Source organism: Chiloscyllium plagiosum, chromosome 7 (assembly GCF_004010195.1).
Source record: "Chiloscyllium plagiosum isolate BGI_BamShark_2017 chromosome 7, ASM401019v2, whole genome shotgun sequence".
NCBI lineage: Eukaryota > Metazoa > Chordata > Chondrichthyes > Orectolobiformes > Hemiscylliidae > Chiloscyllium > Chiloscyllium plagiosum.
The window spans coordinates 104,424,916-104,443,061 of record NC_057716.1 but is presented as its reverse complement, the minus strand read 5'-3'; the positions used below and the strand labels follow the sequence as shown (position 1 = coordinate 104,443,061).

General features: G+C 42.9%; 1 protein-coding gene across 1 annotated transcript in view; it reads right to left on the bottom strand.

Annotated features, from left to right (window-relative positions):
* Positions 1-2,772: 2,772 nt before the first annotated feature.
* The window catches only part of pnkd (PNKD metallo-beta-lactamase domain containing), a 59,827-nt gene continuing 44,453 nt past the window's right edge, over positions 2,773-18,146 (bottom strand). The window contains exons 7-9 of the mRNA XM_043694305.1: positions 13,775-13,861; positions 5,932-6,047; positions 2,773-4,391 (exon numbers count right to left, since the gene is read on the bottom strand). Coding sequence (XP_043550240.1) covers positions 4,218-4,391; positions 5,932-6,047; positions 13,775-13,861 — 377 coding nt within the window. The 3' untranslated portion in view covers positions 2,773-4,217. The remainder of the gene's footprint in view (positions 4,392-5,931; positions 6,048-13,774; positions 13,862-18,146) is intronic.

Below are 18,146 nucleotides of genomic sequence, written 5' to 3'. Positions count from 1 at the left end.
AACATACACATCCCTGGATACTGTGGGGCAATTTAGCATGGCCAATCCACCTAACCTGCATATCTTTGGATTGTGGAAGGAAACTGGAGCATCCAAAGGAAATTGACACAGAAACGGGGAAAATGTGCCAACTCCACAGTCACCCGAGGCTGGAAGTGAACCCAGGTCCTTGACGGTGAGGCAGCAGTGCTAACCACTGAGCCAACGTGCTGCCCCTTGCAAGTTGACGTATATAAAATTTTGCTGGTTTATCAATCCTGTTAGTTCATAAGGCGCTGGTTAAAACAAAGTTTGCTGTACTTCGGATTTCCTGCATCTGCAGCATTTCATTTTTATCTTAATGTCTTTGAGTGATGGACACTTCACCACAGCACCATCTGCAAAAACACAGGATCTCTCTAGCTTCCTGACATTCCCTCAACTGACATAACATCATTTTTTCTATCTTTGGGTAACATGTTCTGTGCAAATGGGCTGCTTCATATACTTTTACATTAGCAACTATCCTTCCAAAAGTGCTTTGGAATGTTCAGAGGGTGTGCAAGGAATTACACAAATGTAAGTTCTTTTCTTCATAAGGTGCTGTGCTCAATATGACACATCTGAGCTGAATGATGGAAATCCTGCTGAAGATTTTTGCTTTGCCCTCATCAGAACCAATGCAAGAATGTTAAATTTCAAACAATCACAATAACTTATATTACCAGAGAAGAGTTGATGAACTGACTGATTACGACAACTGCTTAGATACAGGGAGCAACAGGGAACTATAGACTCCCCAAGCTCCAGGAAAAAAACATTTGAAATGGTTCAAGGTTTGAACACATTCCTTTTGCCTGCAAAGAACAAGTCCCTGGTGTATGAAAATTGTTTCCAATAAGTGTAAAGAAACCATGTAATAAACTTGATTATTAAGGCCAATCAGCCCATCGAGTCCACTCCGCCATTTAATCATGGCTGATGGTGTTTCAACACCACTTACCCGCATTCTCCCCGTATCCCTTAATTCCTTGCGAGATTAAGAATTTATCAATCTCTGCCTTGAAGACATTTAACGTCCCAGCCTCCACTACGCTCCATGGCAATGAATTCCACAGGCCCACCACTCTGGCTGAAGAAATGTCTCATTTCCGTTCTAAATTAACCCCCTCTAATTCTAAGGCTGTGTCCACGGGTCCTAGTCTCCCCTTTTAATGGAAACAAATTCCCAGCGTCCACCCTTTCTAAGCCATGCATTATCTTGTAAGTTTCTATTAGATCTCCCCTCAACCTTCTAAACTCCAATGAATACAATCCCAGGATCCTCAGCCGTTCATCATGTTAGGCCTTCCATTCCAGGGACCATCCGTGTGAATCTCCGCTGGACACGCTCCAGTGCCAGTGTGTCCTTCCTGAGGTGTGGGGTCCAAAATGGATACAATATTCTAAATGGGGCCTAACTAGAGCTTTATAAAGTCTCAGAAGCACATCTCTGCTTTTATATTCCAGCCCTCTTGAGATAAATGATATTACATTTGCTTCCTTAATCACAGACTCAACCTGCAAGTCAACCATTAGAGAATCCTGGACTAGCACTCCCTGATCCCTTTGTACTTTGGCTTTATGAATTTTCTCATTGTTTAGAAGATAGTCCATGCCTGTATTCTTTCTTCCAAAGTGCAAGACCTCGCATTTGCTCATGTTAGCTGCGATTATATGGTTCAACAGTATTTGCTAAATTATCTGGCTGTGCTAAGAGCAGCATTGATTGTTGAGTTCATAATGTGACACATTCATGTTTGCTACACATAACATACATTTGTACGTAGGCACTAGTTCAATACAAACAAAAGGAGTATGTGGCCAGGAACCAATAGTTCCCCAGCATTTTTCCAAGGAAACTCCTCAGCCAATCAGTACCACTTTCTCATGCAGTATAAGTTATGGAAATTGTTTGAAATTTTGACCTGATCAGTGCAAGACAAAAAGCTTCAGCAAACTTTTGTTTACAAAGTTTAATTCCTGTTGTTATTTGGCAGACGATCGTAAGTTCAATCTTGCAAAACAGTGTTTATATTCTCTCATGGAACGTGGTCATTGCTGGCCAGCTACATTGCTAATGAAGAGCTTATGCCCGAAACATCGACGCTCCTGCCTGACCTACTGTCCTCTTCCAGCACCACACTTTAAACCAGCATTCATTGCCTGTCCCTAATTGCCCCATGAGGTGGTGGTGAGCTGCCTTCTTGAACTGCTGTAGCCCACGTGCTATTAGTAGACCCACAATGCCCTTAGGCAACAATTACAGGATTTGACAGGGAAGGAATGCCGATATACAGTAGTTCCATGTCAGGATGGTGAGTTGCTAGATGGTGGTCTTCTCATGTTATCTACTGTCCTTGTCCTCCTAGATCGAAATGGTCATGAGTTTGGAACATGCTGTCTAAGTATCTTTAATATAATACCCACTACTACACTTGGTACCTTAGCTTATACTAAATCAGTGTTCAATTTTCTTTTTACTGAAGTCACATAAGAATGACAAGTTTTATCAAAAAGGATATGAAAAATTTAGTTGTAATCTTCCACCAATTTTCTTCTCATTCTTTTAAAGTCCAACACTTGAGCCCTTTTGTAGGAGTGTCACTCTTCCCAATCCTTGATCGAGGGACAAATCTTAATGACTGGAGACAGTAAGCCTGACTTTTAACCTGGAGATCAGCGTAAAATCATCAACTTTCCTTCAATCCAATAATCAACATGAAACATGACAAAGAAAGGCCAAGTACAAGATGATGTAGACATTTTTTTAATATAAATTTGATAATACAGCATCCCTGGAGCACATTAAAGATTTGACATCAAAATTAATTATCTTTACACCTAAATTTACAGCAGCAATTTATTTTCTTTCCAGTGAAGTGAATACAGTAAAAGATTTCATACCCAGCGGTCTCCATCAGAATTCCAAGATTGCTTGCTGCTTTGTTGGAGAATAACCCCTTTTAATGTCTGGCTGTTCCAGAGTAAGTATCAAGAGAATACTTTCAGCATAGATGGGATAATATTACACAAAATACTGCTCTCTTGTTTTTGCAATTCAAGGGCAGTATGCAAGTGAGGTCTGGGAGAAGTATCATCTGTTACATAAATCACAGTCCAACACATGCTACATATCGCTTTTGATTTACGTGCGGATTGATGAGGTGGTGGGGATAGGTTAGTGCCAAGGATAAAACTCATCTCATTTTGAGCACTATCTGTCCATCAAACACTCCCAGGACAGGTACGGCATAGGGTAAGATACAGAGTAAAGTTGCCTCTACTCTTAAACTGAAAAGAAACTTCTCCCTACTGTTTTAAACTGTAAGTAAAGCTTCCTCAACACATATCCCATCAAACACATCCAGGACAGGGAGAGCGCAGGGTTAGATACAGAATAAAGCTCCCTCCACTCTCCTCCAACATCAATATACTGGCAAACAAGCAACAACTTGGTGCTACGACCCGTAGAAACTGGAACCCAATGTTAGCGTGAACCTTACAGCAAACAGGTGAGGTTTTTTTACATTCTGACTTTATTTGGTGTTGCCTCCATCCCCATCCTTATTTGACTAAAGAAATACTCAGTTAACACTGGCAGACATCCTGTATTTGAGTTTCTAGTGGTAAAGGCTTCATGTACAATATACTCTGGGCATTCCTTGTACCTTCACAGCAATGTGTTTGTTTCTGGTGATCTATAAATAAAGGGAGAGCATCCTTTGCATTAGCATGACTCACTTTTAGGAAGGGAAGTTCAGATGGCAATCATGATAAAGCTGTACATCACATAAAAAATTCACAGAATTAATATTTACACTATAGAGGGAACTAGCTGATAGCAAAAGGTTCCCTGATTAATAATCGACAACAACAATCACAAAAGGGCTAGACCCAACCAGCATGGTTCTGGGTCTCGCACAGTCTTCTGGATTGTTCTTCGCACCAATGTTTCCATTTGATACTTCGATGCATGTTGTTGAAACTTCTTGTACAAAGAGGAATGGAGAATTGTGGAGGACAAAGAGAGCAGAAAGAGAGAAGGATAGAGGGCTAGGAACTGAGCGGAAGAAAGCGGAGGAAAACAGACTGATTCTGGAGTCCATTGAGAGAGGGAAAAGAGGAGAAAAGAGTAAGGGCAAAAGGAAACAGAAAAAGTGACAGCAATAGGGAAAGAAAGTTCTCTTTTTGGAATGCTATCTATAATTGAAAATATCTTTCCGCTTGCGGACCTCCTCCAGGACCCTGGATCTGAAGCAAGTCCAGTCTTCATCAAGTTGCCGCTCCACCCCAAGGGCTTCGTGTAAATCGCTGGAGTGAGTTCGCAAAAAAGGATTGTATGCCTTCTCTTCCCCGATTGTCGAAGGGCACTGCAATGGAGCAAAGATGGAGATCAGTTCAGAATGGAAATATAAACTCCTGAACTTTTCCTGTTCCACTGACTCCCACTGAGAAATCAAACCGATGCAAACACCAGGGACAGAACTGAGCAGAGTGAGCAGCCTCCAACCCTGCATCTCGCATGTCAAGCCATGGCATAGGGAGGCGATGGTCTAGTGGCATTATCATTAGACTTTAAATCCAGAGATCCAAGTAATGTCGTGGGGACCCAGGTTTAAATCCTGCCCCAACAGATAGTGGAATCTGAATTCAATAAAAAATGTTTGGGATTAAGAGTCTGATGATATCCATGAAATAGACTGTTGGAAAAATCTTGTTCACTAATGGCCTTTAGGGAGGGAAATGTGTCATCCTGATCCGGTCTAGCCTATGTGTGACTCCAGACCCACAACAATGTGGTTAACTCTCAACTGCCCTCTGGGTAATTAGGGTGGGCAATAAATACTGGCCTGGCCAGTGACCTTCACGTTTTGTGACTGAATGAGAAAAAGTACTGTCAAACTGGACGCTGACCCTGGAAAACAAGAGGTATCATTTCTATCAACAACACAAGGAAGACAGGAGGAACAGGACATGGGGTTTTGTGGGGCATCTGAAAACGGGGTGGGGTGAGAAGGGGTGGGGAGACAGACCGAGGAAGTGGGGGAGGTGCTGCAAGAAGGAGATGGGCAAGAGGCCTGAATCAGAAGAGCAAAGAGAACTTGAAGAGATGCAAAGCTGTAAGCGGTTGTGCTGAGAGGAAAGTCTGTCAGCAACTAGCAGACAAAAGGCAGTTTTAATGGCATAGGTGTACACCTGGACTTCCTCAGATAAAAGTTAGCTTTTGATTTGGTTATTCACTTCTAAGCTCCTGAATTAGATTTTGCAGAGCTCAATCTTACATGAGGAATGGAAACCAGGGATCTGGCTGCATATTTTGACTTCACATTCGAGTAGGCTAACCCCAGCACCCTTTCCAATTTATTCAGAGTGGTGACAATATGAAGCTTACTATTGCAGGGAATGAAAGCATACTTTAGAAAATTGTTCTACAGGATGTCGGTGTTATATTGAGAAGGTGGTGGTGAGCTGCTTTCTTGAATTGTTGCTCTCCATCTCCTGCAGGTAGACCCACTATGCTGTCTGGGAGACATGACTCACTAACACCAAAGGAACAGTGATTGATATCTAAGCCAGGGTGGTGATTGGCTTGAAGGGGAACTTGCAGAGAATGCCAGTCCCATATATCTGCAGTTCTTGTCCTTCTAGATGAATGCGGTCGTAGTTTTGGAAGGTACTGTCTAATGAGTCCCACTGAATTGCTGCAGAGCAACTTGTAAATGGGACACACTGCTGCGACTGGGTTGGTGGTGGAGGGAGCTAATGCTGAAACATGGACACATTTAAAGGGGAATCAGATTGAAGGGGAAAGGAACGGAAGATACTAATAGGTTAAGGTGAGGGAGTGAGGAGGCTTCTGAAGAGCACAGCCTATTCTGTGGTGTGGACGGTATTCATACTGTTACTCACTGTGCAATGTTTCTCGTGCCTCTGGTGTAGTACCCAGTCAAGTTTGTTGAAGATAGCAGGATTGTTTGGTTCAACTGAAGCAGCAAACATCAGGTTATCTTGTGCATATTCATGGCCTAGAAATGGAAAGATGAATTCTCATTTCAGATTCTATTATCAATTTGGTGGTCTCTGATTTCAGTGTAAAGGACTGGTACAGTCGGTTCTGATATAACCTGATATACTTCCAATCTCGTGTTATAAGAAAATCGTGCAATAGCTGCGACATTTAAACTAATGGGTCTGGAATCGCTTTATAGTTAATACAGGTAAGGAGGCTTGCATTCTACAAAGACCAGTCTAAATTCTTCAATCGCGTTAAAGCCAATACACGTTGAAGAAATATGCATTAAAGCAGATCCTTGTGGCACCCCACTGGTCACAGGCCTCCAGTCTGAAAGGCAACCCTCCACCACCACCACCACCCTCTGTCTTCTAGCTTCGAGCCAGTTCTGTATCCAAATGGCTAGTTCTTCTTGTATTCCATGAGATCTAACCTTGCTCACCAGCCTCCCACGGGGAACCTTGTCGAACGCCTTACTGAAGTCCATATTGATCACGTCCACCGCTCTGCTCTCATCATCCTCCACTCTGCCTCATCAATCCTCTTTGGTACTTTTTCAAAAAAAAAAACTCATTCAAGTTCGAGACATGATTTCCCACGCACAAAGCCACGTTGACTATCCCTAATCAGTCCTTGCGTTTCCAAATACAGGTACATCCTGTCCCTCAGGATTCCCTCCAACAACTTGCCCACCACCGAGGTCAGGCTCACTGGTCTACAATTCTCTGGCTTGTCCTTACCATCTTTCTTAAATAGTGGCACCATGTTAGCCAACCTCCAGTCTTCTGGCACATCACCTGTTACGGAGATATTTGTATCATCGATAGTCAGAGACCCAGTAATCACTTCCCTAGCTTCCAACAGAATTCTAGGGCACACCTGATCAGGTCCTGGGATTTATCCACTTTTATCCGTTTCAAGACATCCAGCACTTCCTCCTGTGTAATATGGACATTTTTCAAGATGTCACCATCTACTTTCACACATTCTAGATCTTCCATGTCCTTTTCCACAGTAAACACTGATGCAAAATACTCATTTAGTATCTCCCCCATTTCCTGCAGTTCCACGCATGGGTTGCCTTGCTGATCTTTGAGGGGCCCTATTCTGTCCCTAGTTACCCCTTTGTCCTTAATGTATTTATAGAATCCTTTGGATTCTCCTTAACCCTATTTGCCAAAGCTATCTCATGTCCCCTTTTTGCCCTCCTGATTTCCCTCTTAAGTATACTCCTACTGCCTTTATACTCGATCTAAGGATTCACCCGATCTATTCTGTCTATACCTGACATTTGCTTCCTTCTTTTTCTTAACCAAACCCTCAATTTCTTTAGTCATCCAGCATTCCCTATACCTACCAGCCTTTCCTTTCACCCTGACAGGAACATACTGTCGCTGGACTCATTATCTCATTTCTGGAGGCTTCCCGTTTTCCAGCCATCCCTTTCCCTGCGAACAACTGCCCCAATCAGCTTTTGAAAGTACTTGCCTAATACCATCAAATTTGGTCTTTCTCCCATTTAGAACTTCAACTTTTAGATCCGATCTATCCTTGCCCATCACTATTTAAAAACTATTTTAAAGGCTGGTATGTGTAGGGAATGCTGGATGACTAGAGAAATTGAGGGTTTGGTTAAGAAAAGGAAAGCATATGTCAGGTATAGACAGAATAGATCAGGTGAATCCTTAGAAGAGTATAAAGGCAGTAGGAGTATACCTAAGAGGGAAATAAGGAGGGCCACAAGGGGACATGAGATAGCTTTGGCAAACAGGGTTAAGAAGAATCCAAAAGGATTCTATATATTTTAAGGACAAAAGGGTAACTGGGGAGAGAATAGGACCCTTCAATAGGCCTTTGTGTGGAGCTGCAGGAGATGGGGGGAGATACTAAATGAGAATTTAGCATCAGCATTTATTGTGGAAAAGGACATGGAAGATATAGTGACATGGATGGTGGCCTCTTGAAAAATGTCCATATTACACAGGAGGAAGTGCTAGATGTCTTGAAATGCATAAAGATGGATAAATCCCCAGGATTTGATCAGTTGTCTCCTAGAAGTCTGTGGGAAGCTAGAGAAGTGATTGCTGGGCCCCTTACTGAGATATTTGTATAATCAATAGCCACAGGTGAGGTGCCGGAAGACTGGAGGTTGGCTAACGTGGTGCCACTGTTTTAAGAAGGGTGGTAAGGACAAGCCAGGGAACGAGAGACCGGTGAGCCTGACCTCAGTGGTGGGCAAGATGTTGGAGGGAATCCTAAGGTACAGGACGTACATGTATTTGAAAAGGCAAGGACTGATGAGGGATAGTCAACACAGCTTTGTGCGTCAGAAATCATATCTCACAAACTTGATTGAGTTTTTGAAGAAGTAACAAAGAGGATTGATGAGGGCAGAGCGGTAGATGTAATCTATATGGACTTCAGTAAGGCATTCGACAAGGTTCCCCATGGGATACTGGTGAGCAAGGTTAGATCTCACGGAATACAGGGAGAACTAGCCATTTGGATTCAGAACTGGCTCAAAGGTAGAAGACAGAGGGTGGTGGCGGAGGGTTGTTTTTCAGACTGGAGGCCTGTGATCAGTGGCGTGCCACAAGAATCGGTGCTGGGTCCTCTACTTTTTGTCATTTACATAAACGATTTGGATGTGAGCATAAGAAGTACAGTTAGTAAGCTGGAGGTGTAGTGGACAGCGAAGAGGGTTACCTCAGATTACAACTGGCCCATCTGGTCAAGATCCTATGGGCTGAGAAGTGGCAGATGGTGTAAAATTCAGATAAATGCGAGGTGCTGCATTTTGGAAAAGCAAATCTTAGCAGGACTTATACACTTAATGGTAAAGTCCTAGGGAGTGTTGCTGAACAAAGAGACCTTGGAGTGCAGGTTCATAGCTCCTTGAAAGTGGAGTCGCAGGTAGATAGGATAGTGAAGGTGGCGTTTGGTATGCTTTCTTTTATTGGTCAGAGTATTGAGTACAGGAGTTGGGAGGTCATGTTGCAGCTGTGTGAGAGGGGAAAGATATAAAAGAGACCTAAGGGGCAGCTTTTTCACGCAGAGGGTGGTACAGGTATGGAATGAGCTGCCAGAGAATGTGGTGGAGGCTGGTACAATTGCAAGATTTAAGAGGCATTTGGATGGGTATATGAATAGGAAGGGTTTGGAGGGATACAGGCCAGGTGCTGGCAAGTGGGACTAGATTGGGATATCTGGTCGGCATGACGGGTTGGACCGAAGGGTCTGTTTCTGTGCTGTACATCTCTATGACTCTATGTCGCTAGCCGCAAAATGCTCTCCCACTGACACTTCAATCACCTGCCCTGCCTTATTTCCTAAGAGTAAGTCAGGTTTTGCACCTTCTCTTGTAGGTACATCCCCATACTTATTCAGAAAGATTTCTTGTACACTCTTAACAAATTCCTCTCCATCTGAACCCTCAACTCTATGGCAGTCCCAGTCTATGTTTTGGAAAGTTAAAATCTCCTACCATAACCACCGTATTACACTTACCGATAACTTCGGGTCTCTGTATTCTTTTTAGAGTCTATAATATAAATCCAATAGGTGATCATCCCTTTCTTATTTTTCAGTTCCACCCAAATAACCTCTCTGAATGTATTCTCAGGAATATCCTCCCTCGGTATGACCATTATGCGATCCCTTATCAAAAATGCCACTCCCGCTCCTCTCTTGCCCCTCTTCGTCCTTCCTATAGTATTTATTTCCTTGAACATTAAACTGCCAGTTGTACATCTCTGAGCCATATCTCTGTAATTGCTATGATATCGCAGTTCCATGTTTCGAAACATTGCATTGAAATTAATGCAGTTTTATTTATCAGTCCTACTTCATTCTCTGTTTTGTTCCTGACTGTTTAACTTGCTCCTTTTCCCAACTGTACCAGTCTCAGATTGATCTCTTTCCTCACTATCTCCCTGGGTCCCCCCCCCACCTTACTAGTTTAAATCCTCCTGAGCAGCTCTAGCAAATATCCCTGCTAGTGTATTAGTCCCCTTCCAATTCAGGTGCAAGCCGTCCTTCTTGTACTGGTCACTTCTACCCCAGAAGAGAGTCCAATAATCCAAAAATGTGAACCTTTCTCCCATACACCAGCTCCTCAGCCATGCATTCATCTGCTCTCTTCCTATTCCTACCCTCACTAGCTTGTAGCACCGGGAGTAATCCAGATATTACTACTCTCGAGGACCTCCTTTTTAAAATCCTGCCTAACTTTCTACACTCTCCCTTCAGAATCTCATCTTTTTCCCTTTCTGTTGTTAGTTACAACGTGTACAATGACCTCCTGTGGTCCCTCTCCCTTTTGAGAGCATTCTGCAACCTCAGAGACATCCCTGATCCTGGCACCAGGGAGGCAACACATTCTGATTTTTCGCTGCTGGGCACAGAAACGTCTGTCTGTGCCTCAGACTAGACAGTGCCCTATCACAATCGATCGCTTGGAACCCAAAGTACCCCTCATTTCATTAGAGCCAATCTCAATACTAGCAACTTGGCTGTTCATGCTACATTCCCCTGAGAGTCCATCACCCTCTGCATTTTCCAAAACAGCCTACTTATTTGAAATGGGGATAGCCACAGCGGACTCCTGCACACCCCTCCTACCTTTTCTGGAGTTAACTATCTACCTGACTTTATCTGCGGCATATCTCCCTTCCTAAAACTGCCATCCATCACACCCCCTAACCCCTGTAAATTCCTCACTGCCTCTAACTGACACTCCAACCGATCCATATGATCTGATAGGATTTGCAACCAAAGAAACTTCCTGCAGACATGATCATCAGTAAAATGGAAACTCTCAAATCCGACAGGAGGAACACATCGCTCTACTAAAGACCACCTTTGCTCCTTCATAATCTACAGACCCAGAAAGTAGCACCGTCTTACTGCTCTAAGGAAACACTGCGCCAGGCTAACTTAACATTGATGGTTTATATTTTAAACATCTAATCAAGATACAGATCTCAATAAAACATAATCAAGAAAGAACCCACTCTACAGCAGGGTTACACTTAAAACCTATGAACTTATCTGTTCCTGTGCTGTGGGCTCTCCCAACACAGGTTCCTCCAAGGTCAGCTGTAAATTTCGCTGTTTGTTAAATTTTTCCTAGATGCACTCTGATGTCCAGAGATATTTGAACTCAAATAACTAAGGCAGTAACTGTGCAGATTTAATGCTGTGTCAGACAGCAGCGTAGATTTCTTTGTCTGACCATGTGGTCACTGCCTTTGTCTGTCTTCCTCCTTTTAAATCTGGAATTTAAATCTGTTTAACTAAATCTGGAATTGAAAGCTGGTCTCAGTGATGGTGACCTCGAAATGAAGAAATTAAGGAGCAGAAAAACAAGAAACAGGAGGATTAGGCCACTCAGCCCCTCAATTGTACCCCACGTTATGTAAGATCCCCAGACCTCAACTTCTCTTCTAGCTCCTCACAGCCATCAACTCAGATTTCAATGATCTATTTACTATTTACATGCTATTGAGTACAGAAAGAGAGGAACAGGGCAGATGAATGCGTGGCTCAAGAGTTGGTGTCGGTGGGAGGGTTTTAGATTCCTGAATCACTAGGACTAGAATTAGGATGGTCTACACCTGAGCCAGAATGGGAGCAACATGCTTGTGGGTGGGGTTTGGTTTCACTTTGGGGTGGAGCTTAAATTAGTTAGGCAGAGGGTGGGGACACCCAGCATTTGTATGGTAGAGACACAGCATAGTATAGTAATCAAATCGGGTCAGAGTTCAGCATGTTGTAATTCATCAGAGTAAGGGAAGGCCACGTAGCCTCTACTTTAGTGCGAGGAGTATTACAGGAAAGACAGGCGAGTTGTGTATAGATTGACATTTGATACTTAACAATTGTGATAGTGTTGCCATCACATAGACATAGTTGAGGGAGGGACAGAATTTGCAACTCAACATTCCAGGGTACAGGATCTTCAGCCAGAAAAGGGAGGGTGTAAAAGAGGTGGGAGCTTTGCATTATTAATTCAAAAGTCAGTTACTACCATACGGAGAAAATAATTCTTGGAAGGGTCTTCAAATGAGGCAATGAGAGTAGAATTTAGAAATATAAAGGGGGCAATCACACTGTTGGGAATGTATTATAGACCCTCAAAACATCAGCAGACAATGGACGAGCAGATACATGGATAATGTGTGTAAAAACAGCAATTAGAAAATAGAACATTACAGTGCAGAACAGGCCCTTCGCCCCTCGATGTTGCACCAACCTGCAAAACCAATCTGAAGACCATCTAACCTACACTATTCCATTTTCATCCATGTGTTTATCCAATTGATAATCTAATGTTTATCTAATTGGATAATTATATTGGAGGATTTCAACTTTCCCAGCATCATTTGGGATAGCATTCAAGAAGGCTATTTATGTCAACATGCAGAAGTTCTAACAAGGGTAGGTGCAGGGCTGTATGTAATTCTAAGGAACAAAGCCCCAGAACAGATGGGGTGGCACAATGACTCAGTGGTTAGCACGGCTGCCTCACAGTGACCCGGGTTTGATTCCAGCCTTGGCCGACTGTCTGTGTGGAGCCTGCACATTTTTCAATGGCTGTGCGAGTTTCCTCCCACACGCCAAAGATGTGCAGGTTAGGGTGGATTGGCCATGGGAAATTGCCTGTTGTGTTCAGGGATCTGTAGGTTAGGTGGATTAGCTTTGGGAAATGCAAGGGTAGATTTGAGTAGGATGCTCTTCGGAGGGTGGTGTGGACTCGATGGGCCAAAAGGCCTGCTCCCATACTATAGGGATTCTATGAAAGCTGGCCAAGATGACAATGGGTGAGCATTTTAGTAATAGTAAAAAATGATTTGACTGGGGGAAACAGTAGATTTTATTGAAATAAGGCAGGATCTGGCCAAAGTAGAACAGGAAACAGCTACCTGTGGGAAACTCTACAGCAGAACATTGGGGGATGGGCGGGGAGTTCAGCACTCAAAAAGGAAATGGGGAGAGTAAAGCCAGCATGTTCCCTCTAGGGTGACAGAGGAGAAACAAGCTCAGAGAACCATGGATGTCTAGGCTTAATGAAGTCTGGATAAGAACAAAGGAAGACATTTAACAGCTACAAAGGAGCAAATTAACAGAGGCCCTAGTGGAGTATAGAAAGTGCAGGAGGTTCTTAAAAGGCAATTAGGAAGGCAAAGAGAAGGCATGAGAAAACGCTGGTGGATAAAATTTGGGACAATCCCAAGAAATTGCAGGATTCTATTCTAAGATATTAAGGGGAGGAGGGTAACTGGGGAAGAGTAGGGCTCGTTAGGTTGAGTGCAGGCAGGGCTAGCAACTTGACATTCCAGGGTATGGTATCCTCAGGCAAGAGAGGGGAGGGTATAATGGAAGTGTGATGTTGTATTATTAAATAAGGAGGCAGTTACTCCATTGTGATTCTTTACACCCTCATTATGCCCTCCCATCTATTTTTACATCAACTGCAAATTCGGATACATTACACTCTTCCCTCCTCTATCCCTCTATGTCATCAATAGACAGAAAATAATGGAGGCCCTAGCACTGATGCTTGAGGTACTCCACTTATGTCTCTCCAATCGGAAAAACATCTGTAAACTCCTGACTTATGTAATAACCTTTTGATGTGGCACCTTCATGATGCTTTCTGGAAACATGCTAGCAAATTCATCGAACACTCTCCTTGATTGAAATCGTTGAACATACTTCTGTGCTTTTAATTCCAGTTACCTGGCCATAGCAGCGTCTCATCCCCCAGTGCAGCCACAATGTCCAGCGAGGACAGCATCAACGAGGAGCTCCCCTCAAAAATACGACCTAGGTTTACAGAAAATATACAACAGCCAGTGGGCTTCACAGGAAGGCAGAAAAGACAAAGACGGTACATACTAAAGCTGGGTCAGCTTTAACTGGAGTTTAATACCTGAATGGTGGGTCTCCTTACACTGTGCAGAAATGTCCAAACTTCCCATTTGGAAATAGGCAACCTAACAATTCACATGGGTTTTGGGGAACAGGGTAAACTTACATGACCCTTTTCCTGTCAGTAGTTGGTGTACATCAGCTTAGGACTTGCTGCCAAAATGATGCTGTCAATGGTGATCGCTCTTATTAACGGGTAAATTGTCCAACCAATTTTTTTCTGTTTACTCTTTCGTGGGATGTGCTGGCCTTGAACTGAGTGACTTGATGGGTGAATTCAGAGGGCAATTATAAGATAATCACATTGCTCACAGTCTGGAGGCACATGTAGGCCAGACCGGCTAAGGATGGTAGATTTCCTTCTCTAAAAGGACATTAGTAAACCGGCAACGTTTTACAAGCAATTGACATGATTTTGTGGTCCCCATTAAAGAGACCACCCTTATATTGCAGATGCATTAACTGAATTTAATTTCCACCAGTTACTGTGGTGGGTTTTGAACCCATGCCGACAGTGCATTAGCTTGGATTTCCAGGTAGCTAGATCAGTGACATTGCCACCATGCAAAGGGGAGACCCCTCGTCAGTTATGAATTGCTACAAGTTGCTGGGCGATTTGCACACTCTCACCGCTAGCACGGCAAGAACAGCAGCTCATCCCTAACCACGCTTCAAGTGAAGAGATAGCTGCATTGTGCATCCATTTCCCATTAAACTCATAGGCAGATATTCAAGTGGAATAGGCAGGTGTTTCTGCGGCCTTAATAAAACAGAGAAATTAACAGCGTATATCGTTTTTCACTGATACAATATGATTGCAATTATGAAGACAATCTTTGGGAAAGACAAGCAAAGAAAATGTGGTGTGGTTAGTGAGAAAGTTGAAATAAATGCCACACAGTGAGAAATGATATCTAGATGTGGAATCAGTCTAGATGGAGCTAGGAAGCAACAAGGGTGGAAAGCACAAGTGGGAGTTGTCGATAGGACTCAAATAGTAACAGTAAGGTAAGGGATCGGAACATAGGAATAGTCCAGAGCATTAAACAGGAAATTAGAGATATATGCAACAGGGATGCCCTAGTAATTTTGGGTGGTTTTAATCTACATACAGACTTGACAAATCATGTTAGCAATGATACTGTGATGGATGAATTCGAGTCATGGAGTCGTAGAGCTGTACAGCACAGAAACAGACCCTTCGATTCAACTCGTTCATGCTGACCAGAAATCCTAAATTAATCTAGTCCCATTTTTCAGCATTAGGCCCATATCCCTCTAAACCCTTCCTATTCATTTAGCCATCCAGTTGACTTTTAAATGTTGTAATTGCACCTCCACCGTTTCCTCTTACAGTTCATTCCATATACATACTACCCTCTGTGTGAAAAAGTTGCTCCTTAAGTCCCTTTTAGATCTTTCCCCTCTCACCCTAAACCTAAGTCCTCTACTCCCCCACCCCAGGAAAAAGACCATGTCTATTCATTCTATCCATGCCCCTCATGATTTTATAAACCTCTATAATGTCACCCCTTAGCCTTCGACACTCCAGCAAAAATAGACCCAGCCTATTCAGCCTCCCCCTGTAGCTCACACCCTCCAACTCTAGCAACATCCTTGCAAATCTTTGCTAAACCTTCCAAGTTGCTCAACAACTCTCCTATAGTAGGGAGACCAGAACTGTTTACAGTATTTCAAGAATGGTCTGATCAATGTCCTGTACAGCCGTAACATGACAACCCAAATTATATACTCAATGCTCTGACCAATAAAGGAAAGCATACGCATGTATTCTTCACTACCCTGTCTAATTGTGACTCCGCTTTCAAGGAACCCCAAGGTCTCTTTGTTCAGCAACACTCCCCAGGCCCTTAACCATTAAGTGTATAAACCCTGCCCTGATGTGCCTTTCCAAAACGTAGCACCTCGCATTTGTCTAAATTGAACTCCACCTGCCATTCCTTGGCCCATTGGGCCATCTGATCAAGGTCCTGTTATAATGTGAGATAACATTCTTCGGTGTCCATTACACCTTCAATTTTAGTGTCATCTGCAAATTTACCAACCATGCCTCATATTCACAACCAAATAATTTACATAAATGACAATTCCTGGACGGTATTCAATATGGCCTTTTAGATCAACATGATGCAGAATTAACCAGAGAATAGGCTGTTCTATATTTAGTTTTGTTCAATGAGAAGGAGCTAATATAGGTAATATAAACAAAGTACTGTGGATGCTGGAAATCTGAAACAAGAACAAATTAGTGCTCAAGCAACTTTGCAAGTTTGGCAGCATCTGTGGAGAGAAAGCAGGGCCACTAGACTACAGTTTTGGAGTGTTCTATCCCAATGAAGAATCCTATCATTTCATGGTCACTTTTTAGTAAAAGACCTCTCAACAAAATTATTAATTAACACAGGTTTGGCAGCCCCTGTTGAGAAAAAGCAGAGTTAATCTTTCTGAAGAAGGGCCACTCTCAATAGATGCTGCCAGACATTAATTAATGAATTTTGTTACAAAACGTCTTTGAGAAAGCAGTGACCACAACAAGATGGAATTCTTCATTGGGATAAAACTCTTCAAAATTATAGTCAGGTCAAAACCTAAGTAAAACTAAGGAGGTATGAGAGGCAAGTTGGTTTCAACAGACTGGGCAACTTCATTAAAATAAACACATTTTATTTTAATAGGTAATGGTTAATATTTAAGGAATAAATGTATCTATTGCAACAATTCTACAATCCTTTTGGATGAAAGAACACAACAGCAAAGATGGCCCAACCTTGGTTAACAAAGGAAATTGTATTAGATCCTATGATCTAATGATGAGTCACAAAATTGCTGGGACAAGTGACAAGCCCGAGGACTGGGAGCAGTTTATAATTCAGTGCAGGCAGACCAAGAGATTGATTAGGAATAGAAAAAGAGTGTATAAGAGTAAACTTGCAAGAAATATAAAAGCACAAAAGCTTTGTGATAAGGTGTGAGGTCCTTTTAAAAAAAATCATTTATTTTACAGTTTGGTTTTTGAACTAGTGGGTTTTGGTTTATTTATGTGAGGGAGTTTAAAGATTAACTTGACTGTACGTTTGGAGCCATAATTGTTTGAAAGCAGTGTGAGAGAAATAGTTCCTGGATGGGTATATGAATAGGAAGGGTTTGGAGGGATATGGGCCAGGTGCTGGCAGGTGGGACTAGATTGGGTTGGGATATCTGGTCGGCATGGACGGGTTAGACTGAAAGGTCTGTTGTTTCCGTGCTGTACATCTCAATGACTCTATGAATCTGTAAGTGCTAAAGGGCATTTGTTTGCATTTGGAGAGTTTTACAAGCAGGCAGAATAAACACCGAAGAGCTATAGGCTACTTCCAGTAAGAAGCATCAGGAATTGATTTTTTTTTGCTTAGGGAAAATATCTATGACATGGAAAGATATGGTACTAGTGAAGACAAATGTAGGCCTCTTAAAATCTGAAACAGAATTGATAAAACAGAAGATGGTAGCGAAAAGCAACTGAGGAGAATTCTAGGAGGAACTGGCTTGCTCCCACAACTGAGAAGGGGATTATGGAGGGTCCATGCTCAGCAGGAAACAGAGTAACCAACAGAGGGCAGTAGTGAGAAATGATGGAGGAGGATTCTGGGAACAGCTTGACGTGCCTATCTGCAAAATATAAAAGGGGGGCAAGCTTGAGTGGGTATGGATATTTTAGAGAGGGGCTGTGAGGTCAAAGTGTGGGCTTTGATGAGCGTCAGGCTTTGCTGAAGAGCACAAGCAGCATTAAGGTACAACAAGGTTGAGATACTTTCTTTCTTTTAATCCAACTGTTACTAGAGGGCTAGTAATGGCAATTAGGTGAGTGGTTGTCTCTTCCTGCGAGGTGTGGGAGATCATAGGTGTCACTTCTCTATGTCTACAGGAAGCATGTCTACCTGCTGCTTCTCTCAGATCACACGGGTTGGTTGCAGGTGGAGCGGCAAGTGAACTTACAGTTTGGAAACAGGCCCTTCGACCCAACAAGTCCACACCGACCCTCCGGAGAGCAACCGATCCAGACCCATTCCCCTACATTTACCCCTTCACCTAACACTACGGGCAATTTAACATGGCCAATTCACCTGACCTGCACATTTTTGGACTGTGGGAGGAAACCAGAGCACCCGGAGGAAACCCA